This window comes from Epargyreus clarus, unplaced genomic scaffold (genome assembly GCF_041222505.1).
Source record: "Epargyreus clarus isolate Ecla_fem2 unplaced genomic scaffold, WU_Ecla_fem_2.2 ptg000034l, whole genome shotgun sequence".
NCBI lineage: Eukaryota > Metazoa > Arthropoda > Insecta > Lepidoptera > Hesperiidae > Epargyreus > Epargyreus clarus.
The window spans coordinates 9,856,510-9,875,510 of record NW_027332239.1 but is presented as its reverse complement, the minus strand read 5'-3'; the positions used below and the strand labels follow the sequence as shown (position 1 = coordinate 9,875,510).

At 35.9% G+C, this 19,001-nt stretch overlaps 1 protein-coding gene across 3 annotated transcripts in view; it reads left to right on the top strand.

Moving 5' to 3' along the window:
* Positions 1–19,001, top strand: part of Gbs-76A (Glycogen binding subunit 76A) — a 75,209-nt gene that overhangs the window by 34,761 nt on the left and 21,447 nt on the right. Inside the window, exon 1 of one of the 3 annotated variants that reach the window (XM_073091647.1) lies at positions 2,406–2,767. The exons of the other annotated variants lie outside the window; for them this stretch is intronic. Coding sequence (XP_072947748.1) covers positions 2,672–2,767 — 96 coding nt within the window. The 5' untranslated portion in view covers positions 2,406–2,671. Of the gene's footprint in view, positions 1–2,405; positions 2,768–19,001 lie in introns of those variants that run through there. 3 annotated transcript variants of the gene reach the window in all.

Below are 19,001 nucleotides of genomic sequence, written 5' to 3'. Positions count from 1 at the left end.
GACAATTGAACATATAATGTAGCTCTTGTTCTTTATAAAGGACCTCGAAGGTTAAGTGCCTTGTTTTTGTTTTTGTTAGGCCAGACAGTTGCTGGCTGTGTTTTTGTTAGGACAGACAGTTGCTGGACTTCATATGAGGTTACCGTCTTAGCCTTCAGGAGTGGCATTTGTGATTGGGTTCAGGTAGAAGTAGAAACCTGGTTCAATATGGATTTGGTTATAATAAAATTGTGTATTGGGCAGAAGTGACTACGTAGCTACCATCAGATTGACAACATGCTCGTTTCTTCGCGTTTCTTCAATCTTTAAAAAAAAACACTAAATTAATACATAGGTATATATTAGTACATATTAAATACCTACATTATAAAGCGAATCTTAATTATAAGTGGAATGATAATTTAAGTATGTGGCTCGAAAGCGTTGAGATTTTAAATTTACGACCCTCTAAATTGTACGCCATTGATCAGAATTCTTGGTCCATTGTAGTCAATAGCTCGTAGGTGCCCCTCAGCTTTAGGCAGTGGTTCCCAACTTCATTTTACCCACACCACTATGCTGCCCTCAGAAGCACCTAAACGGTATCTCAATTAGTAAGTTTAGAAAAATCGGGGATTTGTAAAATTCGTTTTAGTCTTAATTTATTCCAGGAGTTTTTATTTTGATTATTTGAAGAGTTAATAATGATGCTATGTATATTTATTTATGTTTAAGGCATTTAATGTATGTTAAAATTTTGAAATAAGAGGCGGTTTTTAAATATGTGATAAATTACCTTCATATTTTTGATATACATAGATAGGTAGGTAGACATAGATAGAGCTACATCTAAGTTGTTTAGGGTAACATTACAGTAGAAACAATATTCTTACTTAATTTTTTGTATGTTTCAATGAAGACGTCGTCAGTTGGCTTCGTTCATTAAATGCACAATGTCATAAACTATCGGATATCCGATGGCATAAAAATCACAATATTGTTTTTTTCATACCGCTTTGGTGCTTCTGGGGGCAGTATGACATTCCGCTTCATAGCACGCACCAGTGCAGAGAATATTAAAGCATTACGCACTGCATCCGTAGCATACAGATTTAATGCATATTGAGACTACTTCGCGGAGCATAATAGTTCTAGGACCACCTGTGGCGTGCGAGGTTGGGAACCAATGATTTAGGGTCTTGGAATTCTATGAATATGTTTATTGATCGATATCCGGCTTCGGTTGCAGTTGGGATGCAAGAAACTGCACCTATTCATCATTTTCGATCCCACTTGTAGAACCGAGGAGCACAATCTATAATAATATCTATTCTGAGGTTGAAAAGACGCAAATCGAACCACAGGTATTTAGGTTGAAATTTTAGGCCAATATAGTTTGTTATTATTTAACTCATTAAGAGATGCTATTGATGTCACAAGCGGTATAATTAATCGTGGTACTACAGCAATTGTAGGCGTAGAATTAGATTAATCTACTTCATTTTATGAGAGTTTCGAACGCTAAATAAAATTAATTAAATGCTGAATGAAAAGAATAAATTACCAAGGGAAAATTCTGTAGCTGAAAACGTAACAAAATTAAAAAAAAGCCTTGATGGTATTACTTGACAACCTGCCTAAATTTTACTTCTGTTTACAACTTTTCTGTAGGTTCAAACAAAAACAAAACTGTAGTAGTGTAGGTATTATTTGACAACCTGCCTAAACTTTACGTCTGTTTACAACCTTTCTGTAGGTTCAAACAAAAACAAAACTACTACAGTTTTGTTTTCGTTTGAACATTAGGTACTATAATTAAGTATTCATTATAACAGTAACTATTGTGAATTAGTAAATTTTATGAATCATATTAATTACGAAATATTTTTTAATCCTTTTATTACTATTTAAACTGGAATTCGAGGGTAAAATAAGGTTGAATTACTAATTAACATCTTTGCAATTGTTCACATTAATTATGCTCAATGTTTGTTGTTAAACTAGGAGAAAAGGTAGGTGCAAGATACCCGAGGTAGGTATTCATAACAAGTATTATACAGGAAATTCCTTTTGCTTTACTATATGTTCTTGTACTATATTCGTGGACAGAATGCCAGTCAGAAGGTACCGTTACCATTATAAATTCTTATATAAATACGTGTAGAGTGTGTGATTTGATTTTTGGCCACGAAATGTTGACGGCGGCGTCGCGGGCGCCATACTATCACTCGTCAGGCGCGTGCGCATCACGCAGTGCTACCGTGCCGTTTATTTATACTCCGATGTCGCTGTATGTATGGGCCCTATCGGTGAAATCGACGGATTATCTGTCAACATAATTAGTATAAACAAAAGCAAACGGTAGGCATTTGTTGATTAGATGTCTCGAATTGGTGTTGAGAGGTGAGGACGGTAAAGCGCAGTGCGATTGGCCAGCTCATTCGCATCGCGTGCAGGCGACGGGCGGTCGCGTCGACGCCGACTTTAGTCTACCCGCAGCCACTTGCCTACGCGGATCAAATCTTCAATGGAAACGAACTAAATACTATTTTATGTTTAAACGATACGTGAAGAACACGCCGGTACCGTGTGACAGTTATCTTTAGTGCTTCATTAATTATAAATTATGTATCAATAAATAAATAAACGGCGATATAATAAGTGGAACAAAACTGTACAGTGGTTGTGGTAGATGGATCATCTGTGTGGTAAAAACAGTGGCAGCTTTACGAGTTCACCAGATTTAAAAATGTCGTTGGAACATGAGATACCTGTGTTGATGAAAAAGGTAATGATTTTTAAATTAAGTTACTTTTTGAAATCAGTGTGTCATCGACTTTATCTAACTCAAACGAAACGGCTAAAGATGGAAGTCATATTGATCAATAAGAGAATATTATACAACTAACTATTAAATTACCTACAGTTACCCAATCATGACTGTATAAAATATATAGGACCTAATTTCTTTACTTTGTTACCTAACTTATTTATTTATTTATTTAACTTGGTCAAGAAAATAAATTGAGGTAAATTAGTTAAATAATAGAGTCATTTCCTTAAACTTATTACAAATATTTACGTAAATCAAAGCACAGGAACACGAAGGTATGTAATACTTATATGACGAATTCAGGAAAATAGGTACTTACGCATTTTTTCATGACATGCAACTAATGTTTTCAGTTGTCGCACTTGTCACTACGTTACGAGGACGTTCCTATTTTTGAAAACAGTTAAAGTAATTCATTATTTTCCTTACGCCGTGTCTTACATATCTTCACGTATTAAGCATATTACATACCAAATTTTTTGTGTTATTGAAGTTGCATAGGAGCATGCATTCCACCTGACAGTAAGTGGTCACCGTCGCCTGTGGATGTATACAATCAACTCCGTATAGAATGCGTTGCCAGTCCAAACCATTTTTTTTGTGTTAACGAGGGGGAAACCTTTAAGGGACCCGGTGCCGTGGGGGCGACACCAGTCCAGACCAAGTTAGTCGCCGGTTAGTCAGTAGAAGTAAACGGCATCCACACTTCCACGGAATTGCAAGAACTACTCCATGCCTCCATGCTGGCGCTGGTACATCCTCGGTCGAATCTTATTGATTCTACCATCTTTATTTTAGACTTAGCACGAAGTCATCTGTTAGCTTACAACTTAAATAAGTAACAGTATCTGTTCAAAAGTAAAGAATATCCTGTGACATGTTACACATGTTCTGTTCAATTGTGTTAAGCTTGAATATGCAGAAGCGGGATACGATCCCACGCCGTGGGGAGCCAGCTTGCATAAAAAATATGCGCGCCGGAGCAAACTGTTACAAAAAGGGATAATCTATGACGCTAGCGAGAATGCACGTAACTGGTGCCAGGTTTTATTATAATAAAATAATTGTCCAGGTACGAGTCGAACTCGCACATGGAGGGTCCCGTACCACGAAATTTTCGTTTATTTTTAACCGACATGCCAAAGAAGAGAGGTTATCTATTTACGCGTATTTTTTATTATTATTTTTCTATTTGTTATTATAGCAGCCATAGGTGTAAATGCATTGTGAAAATTTGAACTTTCATGTTTAACTGTCTGTTTAATATATAAAGAGAACAACGACAAAAAATAGAGGTTCCTTTCTTAATTTTGGTATTGTTGTTATAGCGGCCTCTGTCTCTGTCTATTAAAGTTTAAGAGATAGAGCTCTGCAATAGATAGACAGACAGCGGAGGCTTTGCAATAGGGTTCCGATTTTAAGCTTTGGGTACGGAACCCTAACAACTAGTTTTAAATTGGTATTGGTTGTGGACTCTGGGCCAAATTGTTTCATGCAAACTACTCGAGTTTGAGGACTGGATATTTATCCTGGCTGCAAATTATTGGGTAGCAGCTCCAATACCTTTAGTTATTACAAGATGACTCAGGTGCTAGTAGAACGACTTATTGCGGCTAGCCGTGCAATCATATTGATGAATAGCTTCCAGGCATGAGGCGGTTAAGCAAAAGCCTTATACTTCGTGGAAGCCAATATTTTTATAATAATTACAACTTGTCATTATTGAAGAAAGTGCAGTTCATAACTTTATGAAAGGGGAGGGCATTCAATTAACGCGAGCGTGCATTGCCAATATAATTTTCTTCACCGGCCCATTATTATTATGTTTTGTTTATGCACATGTTTTTATGTAAAGCTGTTCTAAAATGTTAAGTGTATTTGAGACTTTATTAACCTGTGCGTGCTTATTGAGCCTACTTTATATTATACAGAATATGACTGTATTAAGGAAATTGACTAAACTTTATTTAATAAAATAAAAATTGGAAGAACCACTCATAATCATTATGACTAACCTGTTACTATTCCCTGCTGAAATTAGTTCTCTTCTCTGAATCCCTCTCGTTGGTCAAGTGGGAAATGATCTAACAAAACCTTAACGTAATTATTTCGAGAATAATAACAAATAAAGAGTTAGTGTTTCGGGTAGGGTTAAGAATCCTATAGTCACTATGGCCATTATTGTAGGTTTCTTTACGATGTCTATATATTTAATAAAAATAATAATATAAGATGCTACGCGCTTTTCTGTTACGGATGCAACCTCTTAGCTACTCGTATAAGCAAGCGGAACAAACAGATTGAAGACTCATAACATGATAGCAAATGGACCATTGAGAATAGGAAATCCGATATTTTCATTATGATGCATCATTCTAATCTTGGTAACGTGATGGGACATGTGATATGACGTATTCAGGGAATATTCACATATTTTAATTAAAAGTAGTGCTTTCGTTTTAAAGTTTTATTAACATTATGAATTTAAGGATGGTGTCATAAGCAAATTCTTTATTCGTTGATTGAGTGAAAATATTAGTCTTGTAGTCAAAAATATTAAATAACAGGGTTAAAGAACAGCCATTGTCCAGATTTTTATACAAAATCTTTCATCTCGCTACATACTGAAACTTTGTTGGATTCATTGTTGTTTGACATGTTTCAGAACAAGTTATTACCAATTAGTAATAAATTATGGAGACTAGTTTTCTTCCACACGTCTGGTCTATTACCTATTATTAGTTGAATATTTTTGCTTATAGGTAGACATGCATTCAACCTATTGGTTATTAAAAAAACAAATTAAAAAGATCTACTTACGTATTTAATTTATCGATCGTTATATGTGACATTATAACACTTTTACATATATTAAAATACAAAAGTCTTTTAAAAGAGAGTAAAGTTGGAATATTTTTAACTGTCATTGACCTTACATTGGAATCTTGAAATAACTAGTGCTGAAACTGAAGGTCAATGGCTATCAAAAATGTTTATCGCAGACTAAACGGCGTGTTCGCTGTAGACAATGTGAATCAGGAATAAGTGACTAATACCTAAATTTGTTATGTTTAAGGCTTTATATCGGCACATAGCTATAATTTATATCTAAGAAATAACAAGTAGCATGCAGTTAAATTCATAATAAGTGGTAGTGGCAATCTTACACGAGATTTCTTGCAAAAGGTGAACTTGCTTCCTATGAAGAATATTTTTTTAAACATCGGATTGATGAGTGCAAGTAGAGGTAGTATTGCGAATGGCGAACTTAGGTAGGTACAATGTGCAAAACAAAAATCGTCCCGATAAGTCTACGAGTATATGTACTCTTGTATACAGTCTTGTAAATCACAGATGCAAGGTAGAGAGTGTGATAATGACGATTGACAACAAAGGAATACATGTACAAAGAGAACATTGAGTTAATGATGAAAATGATCTATAAAATAATTTTCATACCTTAAAATTCAATTATATAGTTTTTTATTAATTCTATCATTAAATAGCCTTAAAACTTATTCTGATTTTTCAATCTACACAATATTTTTCTTTAATAAAAAGCACTCGCGGTTATAATTTAGATATAATCGTTTGTATAAACATTGTATTGCAGTCGGGTCTTAGACAATTATGACATTTGCAATATGTGTCATATGTGTATGTTGATAAAAATATTAGTAGGTTGTTATCAGTAAGACGAGGGCAGACAGTAAGGCCAGATAAGGCACTGTATGAACCTGCAAGCCACGTGATATGCAGTCACACATCTAGTTATTTACCTATGTAAATATAATGTGTTTATCTACAATAGTGTAACGAATAATATACATGAGCTGGCCAGTCGACTTTTATGCATTTTAAGTGAAATAAACTTGCTCATGGAAGACAGTAGTGTTATTTCAATTGTATGAACAGATTCCTGCGATGATTGTCTAAAATAAAGCTGTTTATGACACGTAATTCAATTTATCGATATTTTAAATCGAATAACGTAATACCAGTTCAATTTTATTTATACGCTCGTTTGGTTTTTGATGAAAGACGTTTTTTAAAACAAGTTTTTAGTATTTTCCACATAAAGCTCTTTAATTTTATAACTATATCGTGAGGGTGCATAAAAACAATTGGTCGGCCACATTGCTTTTAGAACTATATCCCTATAATAAACTTAAGCATCATGCATTGTCATTCACATAATACACTTACCTATGCGAAATTTTCAATCGGTTGTGGTTAAGTGGATTGTAATTTAATTGCAAGATTTGATCCTTACATACATACAAATTATCAAGTCAAATTAAATAACACTAGTAATAAGAAGCGGGCATTCTGACATCGTTGGATACTACCTTAGTATTCTTACTACGTAGTACGTACTATGACTTGTCCCTCAGAATAAAATAAATAAGTTTCGTCGAGAAGGGTACGCCGTACGTGTTTGTAATTTACTGACCAAGGTCATCAAGTCACTCCATTAACCATTTAAACATCAATAAACATAACAATTTTATGACAACTTCAATTTTTACACGATTATCTCATTTACGTAATCATCTCCGAAAAAGCATCTGTATTAACAGATCTTTGATTTCTTTATTAGCCTACTTATTTTTACTTAAAGTCTAGTGATGTGAGTATCAGTGGTATTTAAGGTATCATACTTTTGAATTCCATGCAAATTAATAAAAGTGATTAAAAGAAAATTACAAAGATTAGAGGATAGTGAGACTTTTTAAGCAATAAAGAAATGAAAATATCTACACAATAAAGGTTTATGAACGGCTCCGTGGATTTATGCATCTAAAATAAAAACATGTGTAATTGATGAGTGCTTGTGAGATTGCTTAGATATTTTCGAGTTTTTGAGTTTGTAAGTAAAAAACTTTTGCGAGCTGCACTGACATCTTTATTGCGTTTTTTTTTGACAAGACATAGACAATAGTTATTATTTTAAATATTAAAATTGTTAAGGTTCACAGTAAGTACAGGAATGACAATAACCATAGACATGCCGCCCACCAAAGGACCGCAGTCCTTTACAAAATAGATATTAAACCTACATTTACAAAATAAGTTTAACAAGTTGTACTGAATTTTGACATTTGAGTACACCACATACTATAAGTTACCACAATTTGAATTACAATGGTTTGGTTACAAACTCTACATACTTTAACAAATATATAACACAATCTTTAAGAACTTTAACAAAGCTTCAACTACACATAAACAAATTTATGAAAACATCTCATAGATGGCAAAATTTAACATTTTTTAAAGTAATATCTTTCGTGGTACTACTAAAAGGTTCTACTAAAAGGAAAAACAACATTATAACATTCAGTGAATGCTGAGTGAAAATAACATAATAGAAAAAGTTACATTAACAATGTTAAGTTATAATTAAAGTAATACTGAAGTTATCAGTCAGACTGTATTGGTAAATAACAAAGTTTTGATATTGATCGTTTAACCACATCACTCGCACATCTTACACTATATACTCTAGTAACATTGTCGGGACCAGGATGTTTAGCAACCACTCGCCCCAAAGGCCACTTGCCTGGAGGCAACTGTTCATCTTTAATAAGCACAATATCTCCTATTTCAAACTCTCTCATATGTTTTAACCACTTAGGACGTTCTTGTAGTCTAGATAAGTACTCATTTTGCCACCGGTGCCAGAAATCCCTCACCAGCCTTTGTACATATTGCCATCGTGATAAACGACTTAAATTAATGTCCCGCAGATCCGGACTTGGAATGGTAACAGGAGGTTCCCCAATTAAAAAGTGACCGGGTGTAAGTATTTCAAACTCAGTATCTGTGATGTCAATTGGAGTCAACGGTCTTGAATTCAGACATGCTTCAATTTGACACAATGTGGTAGTCATTTCTTCAAAGGTAAGCCTGGCTGTCAAGATGCGTCGCAGGTGATGTTTCACTGACTTGACGCCAGCCTCCCACAGTCCACCAAAGTTTGGGCTGTATGGTGGAATGAAGTGCCACTGGGTGCCTTCAGCAGCCAAAATTTCACTTAAATGATCTGGCAATTCCACCTTTGCATTTTTCCACGCTTCAATCAACTGTTTATTGGCTCCCACAAAATTCCTCCCTTGGTCACTCCATAGATGTGTACATTTTCCTCTTCGTGCCACGAATCTATGAAAAGCTCCTATAAATGATTCAGAAGACAAGTCGCCCACTAATTCCAAATGTATGGCCTTTGTTGCCATACAAATAAAAACGGCTATGTAGGCCTTGTTTGATTTGGCTCCTCTTCCCCTTGACATTAATACTTGCAACGGATCAGCAAAGTCCACACCACTATGAAGGAATGGTCTCGCAGGTGTGGTGCGTACTTTAGGTAAATCTCCCATAATTTGTGTTCTCATGGCAGCCTTATATCGTGTACAAGTAATGCACTTGTGTATGAATGTCTTCACTGCATTTTTTGAACCAAGAATCCAATATTTTGAACGAATGTAGCAAAGCATTAATTGTATTCCACCATGCATCGTTTTCCGATGAGCATCTGCAATTATTAAATGTGCGAGGTGATTCTTGCTATCGAGTATAATGGGGTGCTTAGCTTCATCTTCTAAGTCTGAATTTCGCAGTCTACCGCCCACCCTGAGAATATTGCAGTTATCCATGTATGGATTCAATGATTTCAATTTACTACTTCTCTTTACATAATCCTTGTTGTTTAATCTATGTATTTCTTCGAGGAAGTCTCTTCTTTGTGCTATTTTTATACACAACTTCAATGATTGATCCAGCTCTTTAACTGTTATATGCTTAGGTATGTCATTTGAAAGTTTTCTGAAATTTAAGAATCTTCTACAGTAGACTATAACTCTTAAAAGCTCATCTAAGACATTATAATTTTCAAAATCTATGACATTGTTATCTTCAATTTTCAAATTTACGTTTATTTGCCTTGTCTCCATATCTGTAGGTTCAATGTTTAGTCTTGAGAAGGTTACTTCTTTATCTCGTAGCCAGTGTGGTCCGTCCCACCATAACTTCGTTTCTATCAGTTCATTTAACTGAAGCCCTCTTGAACCTATATCCGCTGGGTTTGTCTTGGATTGTACATGAAACCATTGCGAGTTGCCTACATTATCCAATATTTCAACCACTCTGTTGCTTACAAATGTTTTCCATCTTAATGGATCTCCACATAACCATGATAATACAACTGATGAATCTGTCCAGGCATATACTCTTTCAATAGGTAATCGCATAGCCTTCCTTACTTGAGTCATTAATCTTGCTAATAATACAGCGCCGCAAAGCTCAAGTCTCGGAATTGTAATTGGTTTCACGGGTGCCACTCTTGTTTTAGATGCTATGATTCCTGTTTCATATTTCCCTTTCTTAGTTTCTACTCTATAATATATGACGGCACAATAAGCCTTCTCTGAAGCGTCACTAAATCCATGAAGTGTGATATTATCTAATTCCTTCCTGTCTGTCTTAATCCATCTTTTGATTTTTACTTTATTTAAACTATTAAAACTATCTCGTAATCTTAACCATTCTTCCTTCAATGCATCTCCAACATATTCATCCCAATGTAATCGTTCCATCCAAAGTTTCTGTATTAAGATTTTAGCTGGAATTATTGCTGCCCCTAGCCACCCAAGTGGATCAAATAATCTCTGTATATCTGCAAGGATGTTCCGCTTGGTGACAACTTCTGGTTGTGATGGTAATTTTAATTGATACTGAAATGAATCCATCGTCATGTTCCACGTTAAGCCCAATGTTTTGATAGTACATTCGTCAGTTTCTTGTTCTATCTTCATAGTGTCTTCGTCTGCTTGCATTTCCTGTAAAAGTTCTTTACTGTTTGAAGCCCACTTTTGTAACATGAATCCACCCTTGTTTAAGATGTGCGCAATATCCTTGCTCAGTAGTATTGCTTCTGGAACTGTGAAACAACCACTCATACAGTTGTCAACATAGAAATCTTCTCTTATGACTCTCGATGCTTCTGTATAATCTTGACCTTCGTCCTCCGCAAGTTGTATTAAAGTCTTGACGGCTAAGTAGGGTGCAGAAGCTGTTCCAAAGGTAACCCGCAACATACGGTATTCTTTTACCTCTTCATCTGTACTCCCACGCCATACAATTCTTTGCAAATCCGCATCTTCACTTGCAACTTGTATCATTCTATACATCTTTTGTATGTCAGTTACGAAGCAAATTGGTTTCAGACGCCATCTCATAACGAGGTTTCTCAGATCTTCTTGAAGTTGAGGTCCCGTGATAAGTATATCATTCAATGATTTACCCTTTGATCCTTTACAAGATGCATCAAATACAACTCTGATCTTGGTTGTTTTACTGTCTTCCTTTATAACAGCATGATGTGGTAAGTATATTGCTTTCTTATTTTTATCCTCTTCTGGAACTCTTTCCATGTGATTCAATTGAATATACTCTTCTATAACTCTACCATAATCTTCTTTAAGTTGTGGATTTCTCTCTAATCTTCTTTCTAACAGATGTAATCTTTTTAATGCTATCTGTTTTGTTTCCCCTATTTCTTCTATGGAATCCTTTAAAGGTAACTTGACGATGTATCTCCCTTCTGGTGATCTAATGTAATTATTTGTATAAATCTCTTCACACCTTCTCTCTTCAGCTGTATATTCTCTCTTCGTTGATTCTTCTATACTCCATAAATTTCGTAACATGTTGTCTATATCTATTTCCAATTTTTGATGCATGACCAAGATTGTATTGTCTGTTGTGTGGTCATGGATATTGCCAAAGAGAATCCATCCCAGACTTGTTTCCTGTGCCGACGGCGAGCCTGATGGACCTTTGATTAAATTATTCTTAATGATTTCTGTGTATACTTCAACTCCAAGTAAAATATCTATTTTCCCGGCAATGAAATATTGTGGGTCGGCCAAGGTGAGACCTTCCAAATGTGACCAATTTTCCCTTGGCTCGATTGATTTACATGGTATCCGAGTAGTCACGTGTGAAGCTAAAACATAAGCCTGTACAGTGAGGCTGAATTCAAAATCGTACCTAGATATGACCTCCAGCTGTACCAAGTGGCTAACTGTTGTTGTTGTTGAACCCACCCCAGTTACCATTCCATTGATGCCAGTTCTTTTGAGACCCAATGACTGAACTGCCCTTTCACTAATAAACGATGCCTGAGACCCAGGATCGATTAAAGCCCTCAAAACTATCATTTGTCCCGAACTGTTTCTAACAAGAACCAGTGCAGTGGCTAAAAGTGCTCTTTTTACATACCCTGACACCAAGTGTGAAGCAACAGAGACATCTTGTAGATCTTGATTTTCTACTTTTACATTTGTGCTGGATGAAGATCTGGTTGTGGTCCCTACTTGCTTTAACCCAGTATCTCCCTTATCATTTGTGATTTGATGTAAAAGCGAGTGATGTCGTTTCCCACAAATTCTACAAGAACTCCTTTGTTTACAATTGAACACTGAGTGACTCGAAGACAAACAATTATAACACAAGCGATGATCTTTAACATACTCTCGTCTTTTAAAAGTATCTAATTTTGAAAAATCTTTACAATTAAATAAAAAATGATTTTTACCGCATAGGCCACAACTAATTTCAACTGAATTGACATGAAATGATCGCTCCCTTGTGCTACGTACAGCAATTGGTTGGGTTAAAACTAAGGTTTGAATACTAGACTCAAGGAAATTACAAAGACTTACATATGAAGGCAATTCCTTTTCATATTCATTACTCACACATTTCTCCCATTCCTTGTGTGTATCTGCATCTAACTTTTGAGTAATCACAAATACTAAAATGGGATCCCAAGATTCCGTTGATATGTCCATACCTCGCAGACAACTCAGACATTCATTGGTGTTGTCAATTAACGCCTTCAAGTGAGATGGCGATTGATTTACAATCTTCTTATTACTAAACAACCTTTTTAATATCGCATCCACTGTGAGTCTTTTTTGTGAATATCGTTTTTTCAAAGCTTCCCATGCTGTACTGTAGTTACTTGCAATCATTTGATAGTTCTTAATGGTGTTTCTTGCTTCTCCTGTTGTACAAGCCTTTAGGTAGTGTAATTTCTGTACGTCACTAAGTTTGTTTTTATGAATTAAGGATAGAAATAAATCCTCGAAAGCCTGCCATTCCTCGTACGCTCCTCCAAATGTTGGCAGAGCAATCTTAGGCAGATGCACCTCGGCATCTGCCCCCGACGACACCGACGACGACTCAATTTCCGACGAAATGTGCGGGGAGGACTTTTTGGTAGCCCTTATATTCTCGAGAGTGTCGGTTAAGTCCCCCTTGACGTCCAGATATAATTCTTCAATCTGGCTGTGCTTGTCTTCTCTGAAATATGGTATGGTTTCTCGTTGTTCCTTTTTGCTGCATTTAATTAATAATTTGTGGTTTTCTCGAAACGAGTCCCAATACTCTTCTACGCATTTAATTTTCGTTTGTAAGTATCCAACTGTCATTCTTGCCGACGGACATTTTTTATGATTGATTTTTGCCTTCTCTAATAACCGATGAAGATCTTCATTGAGTTCAACCAATTCTTCCACCGAAGACATCGCCAAAAGCCAATTGACGAATTAAGTTTAGCACGTGAAAAATGGCGGATGCACCAATTGAAATAATTTCTTGACAATAACACTGTATTTTTGCTTGATTTATCCGGTTCGATTAAGGACCAACATGTAATTGATGAATGCTTGTGAGATTGCTTAGATATTTTCGAGTTTTTGAGTTTGTAAGTAAAAAACTTTTGCGAGCTGCACTGACATCTTTATTGCGTTTTTTTTTGACAAGACATAGACAATAGTTATTATTTTAAATATTAAAATTGTTAAGGTTCACAGTAAGTACAGGAATGACAATAACCATAGACAACATGTATTTATATTTGTTCGTGCCTAGTGGGACAGTAAAGGGTTGACGACAAACACTTCATTTTTCGGTAAAATCTGAAGCACCCAGATTATATTGAAGTAGATTAACGTTAAATGTTATTTATGATCGTCTTTAACCCACGGCTCTCCCCCTGCTGGGCGAGTCTCCTCCCAGAGTAAGAAGGGTTTCAGGTCATAGATCACCGCGCTGACCAAGTGCAAAGTTGTTAGACTTTATACGCCTTGGATAACTTTTTTTTAAGAACCCTCAAGCGTGTAGGTTTCCTCATGTTTAAAATTATAGTTAAAGCAAACGGTAGCTTATTTCTAAGACACATCATTTTGTAAAGTAAGCAGTGTGTGCGTAATACTCGAACTTAAGATTCTCCGATAGAGAGAGACCACTATTTACGATAAGAAAGTTTAGTGTTGTTTGTTTACTTACATTCAATTCCCCACACAATCTTACATAGAATATTTTATATTTAAATGTGTCAAGTTCTTAAAATGTTGCGTTGTGTAGCTATCTGACCCTTCAAGGGCACCAGCCCTCGTCATTACGTAGAAACTAGTTTATCCATTACATCTATATACTATTTACTTACCATGAGGATGCGGACCTATTTGACGCATTTCGTCTCGGAAGTCACACATAAAATGTATGTAAAATCAGTCAGCGATTTACGTAAACGATTTTACGACGGCATTAACTAAGAATGTGCAATGTATGTAACGTTTAGAACGAACATGTTTTATTATTCTAGCAAAATGGTTTTTTTTCACTTCTTCTTTAGTGTTACTAAGCCCCGGCGTCTGACCTATCTCCAATGACCTCTTGAACCGTAATAGATAGACACATTTTTGCAGGGTATGTACTGTGGCCGCTATACAATTCTTTGGAAAATCCGCATCTGTTTTTTGTTGTAAAAATATTGTTATTTATTTATTTATTTATTTATTTATTTATTCATTTTATGTTTATGTTATGAATGCATGATTATATTATTGTTATGAATGAACTTAATTATTGTTATCTACGCTTCTTATACTCAAAGATATTTACGTTAATATACCAATATAGACACATACAATATACTTTCTAGGTAAAGAATATAGCCGAAGCTATTAATTTTTACCTACATCTGTTGGAAATATATGTCAATATTTTTAAAAGTGAATAAGTACACAGTACAGTTGACTCTGTAAAGTGTCCTCGTGTTCGGTCGACGGCGATTGAGCGATAATTCAATCAGTGTTTACAAACAAAATAGAAAGGCGAGAAGCGTCCGCTGGGTAGCATTGTTATCATTATCAAATAATGTGGCCACTTGTGGTTCATTTAAATGTTTCAATAAACATCACGAGAATCAGCTATTGAAAAATCCCAACTCATATCTAAATTGCTTGTTTATTATTTTAACGATCTCTTGGAACTTATTTCGTTGCTCTTCTAGTAATTTCTACGTATTTGTAAGGTTAAATAACACTTTTAAAGATTATTTTGACAATACCAACAATAATAAAGTTATGTTTGTAATAAAGCTTTAATAATTCAGTAAATACCTTCAGTAAGTTAGTGATATAAGGATTTTAATACAAATGTGTTTAAAAGTAAATTATAACTACGTAAAAATAGTGCTATAAATATAAGTATGAAACAAAAAATCTTATAGGGAAGTTCAAAGGATAGCGGTGGTCGTATGCAATACTGGGTTAAACGCACAAAGATAAATCCTATGAAAAGTGCACAGCAAATACTAAAATGATTTTCACTTCTCCCTTAGAATCAGCAAATATTATTGAAAAATAATTCTTAAAGACGCGAAATAGGAGATGAAAGCTCGGTATAATTCCATGAACTTATTAATTGAAATGCTGAGAACAATTTTAATTAACTATAGACTGTTTCTTCAGAAGCTGTCCATGAGATTCCTAGCGGGAAACTTGCAACACCAAATGTTGCGTCGTAGAAAGCGCATTGAATTTCCTCGGGAACCGGTTGGGAGACAACTAATCTACTTTATTACATTTTGATTAGAGCGGGTGTCTACTGTAGGCGCTAAGTAACACAGTAACAGCTATTTACGCGTCACCCTTCGATAACTGTTTGTTGCCTGGCACCATTGGTTTTATTAGCGAGTTTGGTGTGATCATAGATAATCATCCTTTTAAAGATCAGTTATGAATTCATTATTTTTATTTATAATTTAGGTGTAATAGGTACTTCTTTTTCCGAATACAGACCTATTATCAGTAGTACGGCGGTACAGTCGTATGATATGTATTTTCAAGTGAACAAAAAACATGATAGTCCATTGAAAAGTTACATTTGGGTATGCATTTGTCAGAGGACGCAATTTTATTTTTTTTTTGTGTAGGGGGGGTCAGTAGAAGCTTAAGTTCAAGTTTGTGGGGTCGGCACCCTTGTCCCCCGGCCGCCATCTTGGAAAATTCCTCACACTTGTTCATTTACATAAAACGTCTCAAAAAATACTTACATAATACATTCTTGTTGCATTTGTAGACATTTGAAAGTAACTTTAATGTTTGATGACACGGACATGTATTAATAATAGTGTTCTTCCTTCAAAATTTTCTTTTCATTGTGCGATTAAAATTCATTTAGACCATGATTAGATACAAACAATATGTGATCGTAAAATAATATTATAATTGAAAGAAAAAATCTATTTCTTCCACCAATTTACAACTTTTATTATACCCGCGCAAAATGTAACTCAAACGTCAAGACCGTTCTTTTTCTTTTTTATGTTAACTCATATAATCGTACCAGCCAGTGACTATATAAAATAAGAAATTATTACTATAAAAATAACACATCACGAAAATTACACAAAATAATTATATTAAAATTAAATATTAAAATAAATCTAATAAAAAAATAATTTGAATACATTTCTAACATAATGATGTACCATTACAAATAAATCAGATACATATTGCCATACAATTCCAAATTTAAACTCCAATTCGAGGCTGGTATAAAATATCACGTCCCTATTTTAACGAGTAGCATTTGAATTCAATAGATTCGAGTCTGGAATTCCAAATCTGGGCTTGTACCGCGTTAATAGGGTTGCGGAGGTTAGATATGTGATCTTTTCGTGACAACCAATGCAATCGATGCAATGAAAATTACTACGAGCAGAGATTATTACCATATGTGAAATTGTGATGTGCTTAATCGGCCCTGTATTTTTTTTAGTTTTAAAGAAAGTGTTATGGTAAGTAGAAATACATAGAAAATATTTTATGAACTTTAAGAGTTTGAGAGTAGGTATACGGGAGTAAAAAAGATTTACCTACTTCTTTGTCCGAACTGTATTAAATTGGATATATTATTATCATAGATTAGTAAAGATACTTCGCCGCCTTGAAATTGAATGAAGCCACAAACGGCTTATTTTAGTAAGTTATTCTTTTGAATTCTTAACAAATAAAAACATCTTTAGAGAAAATTTACTAATAAATAACTAATACTGCGTAATTTACATAAGTAATAAATTATTATTTCAAATATTTTAGGGACATTTTAGCACGGAGACGTGGCAAAACTTTTTTACGCAACTATTTCAATTCTCAAAACTGGGCACATTTTCTTGTTAGGAGTGGGTAATCTTTACTAATCTATGATTATTATAGAGTGAATTTATATTATTAAAGAATTCAAGAATAATGTGTAAATCGCCCACGTAATAAAAACAATGCCATATGTTGCGGACGGCGAATAAAATAGTCTTAAGTTGTGATTATAAATTGTTTTTTAAATGCATAAATTGTTATTTAGTTAAGGTTTATGTTATATTACGTTTTGTTATGTATTAGAAATAAGTTTTATGTAAATAAATAAAGGAAAAATATAAAAACCCCTAGGATAGAAAGAGAGGTACATGTATGAGCGAGATAGCGTGTTAGAAAGAGAGGGCTATAGGAAGTGAGCGAGACGGGAATAAGAGCGACTGCTGCGTTAGCCCCCCGTCGGTTGTAACACTCACTTTGCCACTTAAGGTGGCTAAAAATAGGGTCCGACACGCTCCGGAAAATAGAAGAATTGTGAATAAATGGTCAAGAAAAGAAAATACAGGAAGAAAAATTCAATTGGAGTTTTTATTGCAAACCCGTACTCAACATTGGTCCTTCGATCGGCGGATACAGAAAAAAGAAGCAACCAGCGCGTCTACAATGAACACACGAAGCAAGAAGACCCACTCCGAGTCCGGCATCGGCGAATCGGAGCACCCTCCGCCAGGTGGGCGGGGGCTGTTCCACCGTATATATGAAGAATCGCCGAGATCGCCATCGACCGCAGTCCTCACCGGGACGCCCGCCGGAACATCCGTCGGGAGGATCCCACCAGGAAGGGTCCTCGAGCGCTCACCTGTACGCAGCACCGCACACCCCGAGCACCCCACGTCGCAAGAGATACCGTCGCGCTCCAAGTCGCCTATATGCCGGCCCACGTCTCCGGCATATAGCGCGGCGCCCAGTATACGTTCGCATCGTTCGTCGGTCAGCGTCGCGGCACGAGTTAGGCTAGTCGAATACGAAGCGGAAAAGGAGCTAGCTGAATTAGAAGAAAGAAGAATACAACTTAAGAAGACGCTAGTAAAGAAGCGGCTAGAAGCGGAAATCTCTGCGATCGAAGCGGAAGAGGGGGGGGAAACTATCTGCGACCAAGAAAGAATACACGACTGGGTGAACAAGAGCCACGAACACGCCGGAACGCAAGTACACAGGGAACAGGAGGTCCTACCTCCCCCGTTAGAAGTACGGGGGGAGGAACGGCCTCGGCAGAAGGGAAGGGGCATCGAACAATTAGCAAACGCCTTAGAGAAGATGATGCACGTACGACCCCCGCCGCGGCAAACGTCGGAGCTCCCAGCATTCTCCGGGTCCGTCATGGAGTGGCTACCCTTCAAAGCAGCAGTAGAAGATTCGACGCGTCTCTACAAATTCAGCGCCACAGAAAATTTATTGCGGCTTCGAAACAGTCTCCGTGGGGAAGCGAGAGAGACAGTGCTCTCTCAACTGTACACGGCGACTCACCCGGACAGCATAATGAAGACGCTAGAAATGAAATACGGTCGACCTGAATATATCTTCGATAAAGCAATGGAAGAACTGAAGAGACTCCCCAAGGTCGGCAACTCCAGCAGCGAATTGAATGAATTGGCCATCAAGTTACAGAACGTCGTCTACACTATGAAGAGTGTGGACCACCGTGGTTATCTACGAAATCCATTACTGATAAGGGATGT